We start from the raw sequence: 13,897 nt of genomic DNA on the forward strand, positions 1-13,897 counted from the left end.
CAAAATCCAGTTCTAAACTTCTTATTAACATTTAAAACTGCAGTCTGTAGGACCTTAATGTGTGCTACTGGCTCATTAGAAACTGAGAAACCTAAGAGTCTTTATTACTGTCATTGTAACATTTACCATTTACATCTGCAAACTTGATAACTTATAAGAAAGTGTGAAACACCAAGTACTTATTAATGGTTTGCAAACATTTACAACTGCATTGCTGCTGAACAGAAACACACAGCCACTTTGCTTCAAATCTGTTGGTTTTTAAATGATCTTTGAAGCTTTAGTAGATGGTTTATTAACCATTAATGAAGTCATTAGTTACAGCTTATTAATAGACTGAACACTTTTATACTTTTACTGACTTAGGTCAGTCTGCTGAAGCTACACGTTTGATGACGTTTTGGCATATAAGACAGGCTGTGCATTCGGGCCCCCCTCACTTGTAATGTAATGACTTCAGGACAGGATTTGTCTATGGCAAGTATGAACAGGACGAATGACTACAGCGTGAAAAACCTCTGAATTGCTCCAGCTTAAGTTTGCAACTGTACAAGCCTCTTACTCAGACATTTTCTGTTGCACACTTTGACCCTCTCAGAAAACACAGCGCGCATTAGCATAATAAGAAGATACAACCGATGACCTCTGCCACGTCACTCGCAAAATGATGACAGCGATAAGCATCTTGAGACGTGATTAACTCTTAGCCCAACCAGTGCATTAGAAGTTTTTCAGACTGAAAATGACACTAATAATCTTAGTCATCATCTCTGAAAAGAATTCTAAATAGTGTAGCTGAACCACTTCAGATAGATTTGAATTGTACACAGAATTTGGATGATATCTCTCTCTCTCTCTGTCTTTCTCTGTGCTGGTGCAGGTTACTAGCACAACCAATCCCTGCCTGCCATTACCTGAGTTGCCATGGTAACCCTCCCCCAAAAAGAATTTATTTCAGGAAGCAACCCATCGGCAACAACCTGTGACTCTCTCCCTCTCCGTCGGTCTCGTTCTCCTGCTCCCCTCCTTCCTTCCTCCTGCGTCTCCGTCACCACTCTGCTGTTTTACTCTCCTTTCTTTTCTAGTCATGCATTTTTTACTCCTGCGCGTGTGTATGTGTGATATATATAGTGTCCATTCCTTCTTTCCCTCCTTGTCTTTCTCCATCTCTACATTTTATCCGTCTGTTCCTTTCTGCCTCATTTGCTGTCACAGTCTGTCCATATTCAGCCACTGGGTTAGTTCATTTGTAGCTACAACCAGAGGAAATGGTGCATCAGGCTCCTTAGCAGGGCTGTTATGTGTACTCATGGTTTGTGTATGAGTGCGCGTACGAGAGAGTGCGCGAATCAAACGTGAAGGCCCGTGCATGCGTGTATTTATGTGCATTACAAAGTGGAACTGTGTGTGTGTGTGTGTGTGTGTGTGTGTGTGTGTGTGTGTGTGTGTGTGTGTGTGTGTGTGTGTGAGGGCACATGTAACCGTTTGTGCCAATTATTTCATTACCGGCTGACGGATTTCTCTTTCCACTATTACTGCACCCCTAACCACGGGCTCTGGCATAAAAAACTCCAGCAGCATACACACACCCACACAAGCTCACACACAGCAACCAGTTCAAGTCCATCAATTAAGGAGGCAATTTGCTCAAGAGGTTCCACCTGGGCCAAAAGGCAGGTGGGTGGCTATGCTCTGTTTACCTATCAGACACTATTAGGGCTGAGATGTCACTGGTTTTACTTCAGCTCTGCCTCCATAATGTCAGTTCTGCCTTTTTTTTTTTTTTTGTCTGCCTGCATGTCAGATAGCCTGTGTATTGTGTGTGTGTGTGTATGATTATGTCAAGTCTTGTAAGTATGTCAAATGATAACTGCAATGTACTGTATCTGTCAATGTGTGGTAACCAAATGACAGATGATGCTAACACTTTATGGATGCTGTGTGTGTTACTGTGTGTGTGTGTGTATATACATGTTATGTGTCAGGTTATCAATCTGCTGACATGCAGACGATGTAGTAGAGACATATTCTGTTCACACACATCTCTTTCTCTGACAAGATTGCTTCAGTGATCCCTGAATGTGTGTGTGTGTGTGTGTTTGTTATTTGTGTGTGTGTTTCAATGTGTACTGCGTGTGGGCTCTGCAGCAATATTTCATTCTCTCCAGGGTCCCATAAGAACCTGCCGCACTCTGTGTTGTGTGTGTGGGCAAGTGACCCTTTGTGGCTGCGTATGCATATGTATACACGGCTGCCTCTGTGCCTGTGAGTGCACGTCCACACTCGCTCGCAGCATTTATTCACTATCTTGAAGAGTGTGTGTTTGGAATGTACGATGAAAAAGTTCACACACACTTACACACACACACACACACACACACACACACACACACACACACCATACACTCACACGGTCTGTTTGATAAATTAGACTTGGAGCTACAAGAATTTGCAATGTACTAAAGCAAACATGAGATGAGTGCATATAGTCTTTCGTGGTGGTTCAGTGTATATTTGCAGGACCGTGGGTGTGTGTATGCATATGTTTGCATTTGTACCTCTTTCTGCACTTTTGCATGTTAACTTGACATGCACAGAACTTCGGGGGCCACGACGTTTATCTGCGGAAGGAGCGGGGCGGCGTGTTTACATGCCAACCTCGTTGTGCACACGTGCTGCAAGGCACGCAGGAAACCACACGCTCTGGAGGTAAATCACACAGGACCTCCACGTGAATGTCCCCTCTCCTGGCCGTTTGATTTCAGCAAGGGCATTTTGTTTCCCGCATCCCACAAGTCCTATTTCCTTTTAACTCATTGAATGTGTGTGGTGTTATCCTTGGGCTTATGTGGTGGTGCTCAAGGTATAATTTATTGTCTGTTCAGCAAGGCAGATGTGCAAGCCTGGCAGATTTCATTTGCTGAATACATATCATTATTAAAATATCAATTCTTTTCACCTTTTTTTGTGTTTCACACTGTGTGGTGAAAAGCTATCTAGGGTATGTCTGACTCATGCCTTTACTGTGAATTTCGTGGCGATAATAACCTCTGAAATGTAGAATATCGGGCGTGCACTGTGTGAGGAGAAGAGGCCAGCGACTGTGGTAGAGCCAGACACATCAATGCACATCAATGAATACTAAATAAAAAAAGTATTACGTCTCAGTTGATGAAACACTAGGTTTGGAAAAGGCAGTGATCCACCTGCTCCTTACACACACTCACACACACACACGTATATATTTGTGCTCATGCAGACAGCTAGCAAACCCAGAAATGCAGGCTGCTTTAGCACCCATAGCAGTAAACACCCAGCATGACTTGTAAATTATTGTGTACACTGTGCATATCTTCTATGTATTACTTTTTAGTGAGGAATGTGGCTTTAAAATAAAAAAAACAACAACCTAGAAGCAACGCTGTAAAGTAACAACACATCACGGAAGAAAGCTTTCTGTATTCATGAGTTTGCTTTTAACAGTCCCTGCAGGTACAATAATGAAGTTCCTCTCCCCCATGTGGAATGGACCGTAATGATTATGATGAAGCAGAATCGCTGGTTGTTTTTTTTTTTTTTACCCTCTCCTCTCCCTCCTGTTGTATCGACACAGCTGTAAACATGAGCATAAAACTATATGTTACAACAATGTCACTGTTAAAGAATATATATAAAGATGTTGATTCTATTCAAACGCGACCTGAGACGCTCAGCAAAAAAAATCCAGTTTAAAGGCAAATTGTATGATTTTGTCCAAGACTAGTCACAAATTTGCATTGTCACTTATTCTTGGCAGAGGCCAATTCAAAAAATGTGGACGCTTTCTCTGTCTTAAAACGTTAAATAATCTGCACTGAGTATGTTTTACTCTGTGTACTTACAAGGCTCCGCTTGTGTGTTTTGAATTTCATGGATCACAGATTCTGTATTCAAACTACTTTGCAACTTCATAAGACAAAGAAAGTCCCAGTGAACAAACAAGATATAACATGCAATCATTTGAATAATGTTATTCAAGCAATTTGACACTGTAAGGCTTGCCAACTCAATTATGTCAATGATAAGCACCGTAAGTGCAGCAAACGTGTTATCTCGCTTTGTTGCATGACTAACATCCATGTCAGCACCTTTCCCTCCACACACTTTAATGCCATTAGAAGATAAATGAGTGCCATCACTTATTATGACCCATAATGTTATGGCTCGTCCTTTACAGTCAGCTAAACCTATTTTCTCGTACTGCGTTACATCGAGAATTGCAACCCCACAAGCAATCTATTCAGGGGTGCAACAAGCTAAGAGGATGTGACGTGCCAATGTTTCTTAGTGATTTTCATTATGTGTCATTCTATTCTAAATCATATTCAATCGCAGCATAAAAGCTGACACCATATGCAGTAAAAAGGCAGGAATGAATAAAGGAGGATCTTGTTTAGCTGCAAGACATCACGAGAAAGAAAATAATGATCTTTATGAAATTGCTTTAGACACAATCTGACAGCCGAGACAAAGCAAGTGGCTGGCCTTGTTCAAATCGATAAAGCCTCCATTAGTTTTCCAAAGAGTAACATGCAATTTGTTTTGGTGGAGCAGCATAGCGTCGGTAATATTCTTCCCCTTTGACACCAGAAGCTAATGCACTATAGCCAAGCTAATGTCAGATTAAACCTACATTTCTGTCAGATGGAAATGGAAAAACACTTTCGAACGCACTGGATCCATAAAGCATGACCAAGCCTGTTATCACAGACACCACATTCGTGTCGCAGTGGCCTCCGGGGCCAAGCTTTTGTGAAGACATAAAAACCTTGTTCCTGAATCCATTCAAATGACTGTGATCTCACGCACAAAGAAGATCAAACTTCTTAAGTAGCTATTGATTAGCTAGATGAACAGAGACACGGCGACTGATCGAACGGAAGAATGCCCTCCCGTGTACCTTTGACACAGCAGGAAAGCACAAATTGAAAGCGCAAGAGGGTGAGCACAGTTCGCACCCATCATTTCCTCAAGAGTTTTTGGATGTATCACACTCAACCACCCTGGTGGTCACGGGATCAATAGTCTGGAGAGAGTTAGCTTATGAATAAGACAGAGAGTCGGGCTCAGCTCCTTTAAATCAGCACTCTTTGAGATTGTATCCCTTGATGAATACGCTTTAAGCTTCGGCTGGATCATCCAAGGGGGAGGGACACTCTGCTCTTTAAGAGATGGTCATGATGGACATGTTGCATGGGGAATCCGCCCTCCTTGGAGGAAAATGCTGATCTGTGTGGATCTTTGCTCCACCATCTGACAAGCTGACAGACAAATGGCCCTGCTAGTCTCTAACCTCTCAAAGTACTGACGCTCCTTCTTCTTGTCCTACTACTCAGTGGCTGTGTGTCTTTTGCCAAGCACTCCTCCTCCCACATTCAATAATGCAGATGTGTGTGTGTGTGTGTGTGTGTGTACATGTGCTCACATGACTAATTTATACAGCAGATCACAGTGGCCAGAACACATTTCCCTCGTTACTGCATGAAGTTTTAATTAAAGATACGGCTGCGGTTATTAAAATCACTCAGTCCTTTATGCAGTTTCCCACATCTTGCATCCAGGAAGAGCACAACCTAGCAATATGTACTACCTTGCTGATCTGTGTCACAATTTACTGCGTGTGTTCACCAGCATATGTATTGCATTAATGGGCCAGAGGATGTAGGACATAGCGTTGTATGTCCTTTCTGATTCCAGGTTTTACAAAGTGGCTGATCACTATTAAAGAGTAGAAGTCAAACCATTTTCATATAGGAGCTTAGAAATACTGAGTGCAATAGTGTACACATTTTTACTGCTCCACTGTCAATAGTAACTGTGAAAATCGGTGGCAGGACTAGATATCAAAGGTTCACACACACACACACACACACACACAGATTAGAAGTGCCCCTGGACACAGGACACAAGGGGGTTATTTGGAGTAGGGTTAGATTACCTTGAAAAACCACCACAGGTTCCCGCTGTAACTGTGATTGATTCATCGAAGTGAATTAATTAACAAACCCTTTAAGTAATGAATCAATTAAGCAATTGATTAATGTGCATTACCCGTATGGATTACAGTTGATACTGACCATTAAAGATAAATTGTGCTCAATTTGAATCGCTTTACAGCAGATTACATGTGGGGGGAAACGTTCTGCTTACCTATGTGCACCATTGCTGTGAGGGATTAGACATTGCTTAGGATTTGCCAAGTAAAACATGGTGATTGTGAAATTGCCTCTGTATGCTAAAGGAGTATTAATGTGGCATTAAATACACGCATATTATCTTTATGTCACTTGAGCCTCAAGCTGTGCTTCAGGGCTGAGTTCCCTAAAATCCTTCCTTTCTGCAGATGAATAATATGTAGATGCTCAAAAAAAGGAAGAAATACTTAATGACTACACCTCCACTGCTGTATCTTTAAGTCACATCCAAGACAGAGCTCACACTGCAGATCACTCTGGCCTTGGCTGTAATTAAACAATCTACACGTTATAGATGGAGGCGATGGTTGGCAAACAACTGTGCCTATAAATGACTGTCTCTGAAGTGCATCCAGCATTATGCTTATTTTGCACAAACTCAATTTATATTTTGAGGTAAAAATTAAACGGCACATTCACACATGGCACAAACACTGGAGAAGAAGAAGTATATCTTCTCTGCAACAAGATAGTACGGCATAAAAAGTAAAACACTGTCAGTAGAAACAACAGTTATGTAGCAGTCCAATATCTTACGTAACCATACACTGGTTGACAAGTGTGCACAAAGCCAACCATCCTATGATTAGCAGTTGTAGAATTGGTCCAATTCCTGAGGAATCTACTGGGCAACGGAGTCAGGCTGCGATCAAGGGCATGTCACATTCGAGACATTGTAGAGTGCAGTGGCCTTTTTCTTGCAGGACCCAACCTTTGAGTTAAGGGCCTTGGTAAAGGTGACCTGATTAGGCATTATTCCGCAAGGACCTCTTAAAGTAAAAGTGCACTTGATGACCTCTCCTGTGAATGGCAGAAATGTCCTTTACGACACTGCATTGCTAACCATAGGCTGTAAACAAGCTGTTTTGTGAAAGAACACAACCTTTGACTAAAGATTTTCCATTTGTTCCCTTTTTATCTAGGCTACTTGGGAGTGTAGACATAACAAGCCTCTCTTATTAAATATGTCCTAAGACATGATGGGGATTCACCTTCTCCACATGCCACATAGTGTATGTTCAACATACTGGGCCTTTGCCACTGCTCGTCTGAAATCTGCCTGAGGCTGCTGCAAGCAGAGCTGCCACACCACAGACTGCCCAATATAATCTATAGTCTTCTTTTAAGGAGGATCCCCAGGATCAGGTGTCTGTCTGTGGTGGTAAATGAAAACTGATTTTGGTCGCCTGATGTCAGGAGGAGTGTATGGCTCCACACATCTCTGTCACTTTAGCCCAGTGTGGCTCACCCTGTGGTTTTACCTGAGGATCAGTCACTGCAGTCGGCAGGCAGACTGGTGCTCTAGTACACAGAGCAGCCACCTCTAAAAAAGAGCTTCTATAAATGAATAAAAAAGGAAATATGCGTCATTGCCACTGAGACATTTTAGGTAATATTCCTGTCTTTGAAGTATGAAACACGAATGGTGTCTAGTCGCAAAATGTGTAACGTTAAAAAGGAGCGTAGTAGAGGGATTTACCAGGGATTTCTCTACAACACCACATGTCTAAATGTGGTGCTTTTTTCAAATTTCATTTATAGCAAATTGTATCTTTTGTCTTTTCGGGTCTGTTTTCTCAGACACTCGTGATGGGGTTTATTCCAAAACACAGATGGCAAAGTACTGAAATTGATTTTGTTGCAAAATGTTCACTGGTAATAGCCCAGACACTTCTGCCTTAGATAAAGATTACATTTGCCATGGCACCATGTACATCAAGAAGAAGATTCAGATCATTTACTCGAGATCATTGAATTTATTTGTTCTGTAGCTAAAGGCCTTAAGATTTGCTCCTGATGTACATCACTTAAGAAAACAGTTTTGTAAAATAATGGTTTAACTGAGAGACAAATGTTCAAATATTCAACAGTAAATCATACCTGGTGCTAACTTTCACATACACCTTTATTATTTTTACCTTGTTTGCCCCAATTCACCAATGGATTCCTGCACCAGGAACTATTCTATGAACCTGTCAAGCTCTCTTTGCCATGTGACAAATATCTCGGCCAATGAAGAGCAAAACGAGATTTGCTCCATTGTCTGAATTATTGAAGTGGACAGTGTGAGAAATTCATGGCACAAAATTCATCCACTTTCTCTGTGCATAATGGTTTAATACGTTTCCATTCCATATCAGTATGATCATAGATAGGAAGCAGAACTGAAATCTGCATTTTGAGTTTTTCTCAACAGAGCATAATTCAGAATATTTGCCTCTTTTATCTATTGTAAAACTTTAATAATTTGCACTGAGTTTATCTTAAGTCTGTGTAGTGCAAGCCCCTCAATCATTTTGGGCATGATAGTGAGTGATTTATGTTTTGAATTTGATGGATTCTGCCTTCACAGCTTCATAGGACAAATAGGATGCCAGTGAATAGGTATAAGATAACATGCAGTCATGTGGACGTTGCTTAAGCACCATGTTACATCATTTGACACCATAATGCTCGGCGGCTATATCACTTATGTCAATGATAAGCACCATAAGTGCAGCAAATGTGTTGCGTTATCTCGCATTGTTGCATGACTAACATCCATGTCAGCACCTTTCCCTCCACACGCTATAATGCCATTAGAAGATAAATGGGTGCCACCACTTATTATGACCCATAATGTTATGGCTTGTCCTTTACAGTCAGCTAAACCTATTTTCTCTTATTGTGTTGAATTGAGAGAAAGGAATTAGAACCCTATAAGCAATCTATTTCAGGGTGAAACGAGCTGAGAGGATGTGACGTGCCAATGTTTTTTTTTGTGATTTTCATTATGTACCATTCCAAGTGATTTTCAATTGAATCATAGGAGCTGACACCGTATGTACTCCAGCCATTTCATAACCATGGCTAAAACCTCTCATATTTGGACTCTTTATTATTTTAACTGGATTCACCAGCTGGATTTCCACACCAGGAGCTTTTCCATGAACCTCTACATTGCCCAATTTGTCCTCGCCACACCCTCATTATTCTGCACACATGATCCTGTGTCACATCAAGCCATAAGGTGCACCACCACCAAAAATACCCATGCTGGCATGTGGGGTTGTCTAACGTGCAGGCAGAGGGGTTGACATTTTGTTTCTTTGTGAGCACTATCAAAACATCCGAGTCCTGGATCTCTAGCTAGCTAGAGTTTCTACCTCTGCCGATAGCAACACAGGGTATCTTCAGATACCACCTGCGTACACATCTGCACCACCAGATATAGCACAATCACATGTACATGTACACCGAAAAAGCAATCAATCTGTGACACATTGGACTGAAAACATTTCTTTTTTTCCCAGTTCACACTGGAGCAGGCTGTCTTCCACAATACCGATGTTCTTATGAGGGAATACGTGAGAAAAGATTAAAAGGAGTCTGTTCTTTTTTAGGCCCCTTGTGCATGCCTTTCATTATCCTCATCCCCAGAAGACAGTCACTAATGCAGTCCTTTGAATTCATTTTATCAGAACATTTTATTAGCCCTTACAGCTTGCTTTGACCTTGGCCACTTTCATAGCCTAAAGTGAGCAAATTCTCTGTCCATCGCTCTCTTGTCGATTTCAATAGGGACTTATAAACCATAATGAAGTTAAATAGTGTCGTCTTGCCACTGAACAGCAGCTTTCTCCCTTCCAAAAAAAAAAAAAAAAAGCTATTCAGTGTCAAGTTTGAAAGCAAAGAAAATGCAGGCTTAGGGGAAAAACACCTCGATGTAAAAGCACAACATGATACAGACAAACGACTCAGCGGTGAAGGTCAAAAATATTGCCTTGCCAGTCAACAAGCTCGACAGTGCTGATGGCCTCAATCTAATGAGAGTCCCTCTCATTAACACAGCCATCAGCAGCACTTTTTGCGTACTGTTAGGTGGCCACACAATCCTCTTTTTGACCTCTGTGGAAAGGGCCGAGCATGCCACAGTAAATTAAAACTCCAAAGGAAGGCTTTGGGACATGTGCCAGTACAAAATTCTGAACTCTCCTTGTCTCCTATATTGGCTGACAGACAAGTCTTTTTTTTTTCTCTCTCTCTCTCTCTCTGGACATTCTCCTACCCCGCAGTAGTCATGGCCTCACCACGGTGAGGAGAGAGTGTTTGCCACTGCTTGACCTGAATATTTGCCCAGGGCCGGAGGCAGCGAAGGGGATGGCAGGCGAATCCAAGCCACGCTTCTCAAAAAACGGGCACAGAGGAAACCCATGACTTCCTAAGTGCCAAACAGACTCTGCTCGCCCCGGGGTATACACGTATAAAGGGAATATTAAGTGCTGTTTCTTGTGCCAGGTTCATGCAGTACAGTAATTCCCAGGGTTACAACATTTGACTTTCATAAGGAGTTTGAGCAGTAAGTGTACTCAACCTTTGCGTGAAGATCTCCCCATAGACAGGTATGATTTGTATTTATTATGCTCCATTGTAGGTGGAATTAATGACTTGTTCAAAGAATAATCTACCTCACTGAAAAAATCAGTTATGTCTTGATGGATTCAGTTGCTTCTGATTGCCGGGCTCATTAAACCACCTTCATTCATTCATTCGGCTGAATGTCAGCAAATGAAACTCAATTAATCCCTCCCTAAAAGCTCAACCACTTGCCACAATGCAGTTATGTCTGCAGGCTGTGCCATCCATACAGCATGGCAGCGATTACACAGGAATTGTGGACACAGTTTATTGAAGCTCTGAGGCTCGCTGGGAGGTGTGTGAATGATGATCAGGACTGAAATCTGTCTTCACTCGTTTTCCTTCCACAGAAGGGGCAGAAAACACAATAAAAGCTGCATGGAACGACGTTAGATTCGCTTGACCTTAATGTTACCCTAAAGCTAGACTCTAGTGCCATCTATTGAAAACGTTTACAACAAATAAGCACTCTATACAGACAGTGACCTCATGGTTTTGATGCCACTTTTGTTCAACACAGTTTCATCTTGATTTCTTCGATCATACAAAAAAGATCCATCGATTATCACCTTTACTTGTTGAGGAGGAAAAACGCAGGTGTGTAAAATCAAAAGCTGAGCTACACAGTGTGTGTCTCATGCAAACGAATGGGATTTAGTGTCGTTGAGGTTGAGGTTAGGGTTTTTATTTATGTGCTACCAGAGGATAAAAGTCAATATGGGATTGCGATTGCGCCGAAACGACGCACACAGCTCTCACTGGAATTACTGTAGCGCAAAACTTCCTAGAAACTAAATGGAAGGTGGCAGCGCGTTAAAGCAACATACAAGTGACCCGTACATCCGTGAAGTTCTGAGCGATTTACCTTCTTTGAGCAGACGGGAGTGAATAAGGAGAATGAGAAAGCAGCAGATCGCCGCTCCGGTCAGTGCCCACGCAACTCTGAGCAGCTGCATCCTGGCGTCGGGAGGTTTGTGGCGGACCGTGACAGCCGTGCAGCGGGAGAGAGACACTCCACCTCAGCTCACAGACACGCACCGACTCATGTTCTGTTGGCCATCTAATTCAGCATTCATCCCCTTCATGCAAAAATCCTCACTTGGAGCTGGTGGGTCCGTAAAACAACCGGAGACTATTCTGCGCGCTTTCTTCGCCGCCGGTGCGTCAGAGTGGCTCCAAGCGAGGGGCGATTAACCCCCAATCACCGTCTGTAGAGCTGACATCTTTCTCCGGCTTCTCTTCTCTTGATTTTTTTGTCTTCTTCAGGAGTCTCTCGTCGGCCTCGCTGGAGTGTCGCTCACCACGGGCTCGGCAGAGCGGGCTGCGCCCCTCGGTGTGTCTCCGTCTACGAGTGCGCACGGCGGTCCACGGCGATGCGGCGTGCGGATGATCATCACCTCTCTCCGCTGCATGTTACGCACATCTCTCCCGCTGTTGGAGAGGCTGAGGCAAACGCTGCCGACCAAGTCGCCTCGCAGCTCTCGTTCTCCCTCCCTCTGTCTGTCGCGCTCTCTCTTTCTCTCTCTCTGTTCTTCACTATATTGCTCCGTCGTTCCGTCACTTTCCCTCTCTCCACCTCTCTGCCCGCTCTCTCTCTCCTTCCCTCTTGATCCCCTCCAACCCCCTTGCCATTTACGCACGAGAACGGCCAGTTTCATAAACTATGCACCTCTTGGATAATCCTTGTTCTTCTTCATCTACGCGTCGTACATCTTGAAAACATTTTCCCAAATCGTAGCTGACAAATTTCCAGGACTTTTTTCTTTAAAGGCAAATAAACCGTGAGCTTGAGCAAAGACCTGGCTGCGCCGCTTCTTTCTACTTGTCAGATCATCTATCAACATTAACACACTTGAAAGTGCGAATGTCGGCACACCTCTCCATAATCCCTGCGTGTTTCACACACAGATCGACTGCTTGGCTCCACGTTACGTCACAACTCCTCCAAATAATCTCCTCCAGTTATAAAGCATGAGATGGTGCTGCTATAACAGGATGTTTCCACTGATAAATAAAAGCGAGCCACCCGTGGGTGGCAGATGATCATCTCAAACCAGAATAAGTCAAACACAGAAAGCAGCATTCTAGGTTAAATACAGTCTTATTTCTGGCATGAGAGAAGGAAAAACGTGCTGATTTTAGGTGGATTTTCTGAATCTCTGCAGAAAAAAAAAAGCCTTCCAGTTGTTAACACAAGCAGCAGGCTTTGGGTAGCCTTCCCCCGGGGGCAAACTTTCCAAGAATATTCAACATCCTTATTACACATTTCATCATACATTACAAACATGAAGAGCTGATGCATATTCCTAAAAAGCCTCTCCTGCTCTGTTCCCTGTGTGAAATTTATAAGGATATCGGGATCCTGTGAGTGAAAGCAATCCCACTGGAGGAGGGCCAATGCTGAAAAGCAAAATGACAGCTTGTGTAATCCCCACCCAGCTGCAACTCAACAATTGTTCCTCTTTTATGTATATTTGTATACCATATGAGCCTCGCATGACGCAGGGCGCAGCACGAGATGACGATTTAAATATTCATTCATTCATTTATTCTGCCAGTCAGTCATTTGGATGCGACTTGTCAGTTTGCACACAATAACCCATATGGTTGCTCAAGTGATCACAGCTTCTGAAAGCACTGCATTTCCTCCTCGGGGGCACTTGTGAGTTTTAGCCCAGCATTTGTGTATTTCTAATTGAATCAGAACGACATGGTTGGTCGACTGACGGCGCCACTCAAACCAGAAAACTGTCATTGCAGTGTCAATAAGGTTGGCCCCCGCAGCTACTAGCACTAATTAGCTGATAACAGTCTCTGTTGGCTGGAGTTCATGCCAGACGTGCATGTGTGTGTGTGTATGTGTGTGCACGCTTTGTATGTCCGCGCCTCTGTTTGCATGAATGTGCCTGTTGGAGAGAGGTTTTTTTTTTCTTTCTTGACACCTCTCTCCCTCCTCTCCAACACCGAGATCCATCCATCTTACAGCATAAAAAACAATTAACTGAGACTTGACCTCCACAAGGATTTGGGGTGGGAAGACTGTACGTGTGTTTGTGACTGCATGGTTGTGTGCATTATCATCTGCAGAGCCTATATACTACTGCATGTAGTCACCAGAAGAGCGGCAAACTAAATGAATCTCCATGCACGTGCATAAAGCATAAATAGAGTGATAACATCATTACACAGGCCTGACATTTCACCTGGTGCACTTGAAGGTGGCAACAGCAATTTGTGGAACTACAAGGAGATATTTAGCACTTGAC

At 42.9% G+C, this 13,897-nt stretch overlaps 1 protein-coding gene across 2 annotated transcripts in view; it reads right to left on the reverse strand.

Annotated features, from left to right (window-relative positions):
• tafa5 (TAFA chemokine like family member 5) overlaps nt 1-13,897 on the reverse strand; it is a 103,241-nt gene that overhangs the window by 58,547 nt on the left and 30,797 nt on the right. The window contains exon 1 of one of the 2 annotated variants that reach the window (XM_026363396.1): nt 11,497-12,097. The exons of the other annotated variant lie outside the window; for it this stretch is intronic. Within the exon in view, the coding sequence (XP_026219181.1) occupies nt 11,497-11,587 (91 nt within the window). The 5' untranslated portion in view covers nt 11,588-12,097. Of the gene's footprint in view, nt 1-11,496; nt 12,098-13,897 lie in introns of those variants that run through there. 2 annotated transcript variants of the gene reach the window in all.

This window comes from Anabas testudineus, chromosome 23 (genome assembly GCF_900324465.2).
Source record: "Anabas testudineus chromosome 23, fAnaTes1.2, whole genome shotgun sequence".
NCBI classification, from domain to species: Eukaryota; Metazoa; Chordata; class Actinopteri; order Anabantiformes; family Anabantidae; genus Anabas; species Anabas testudineus.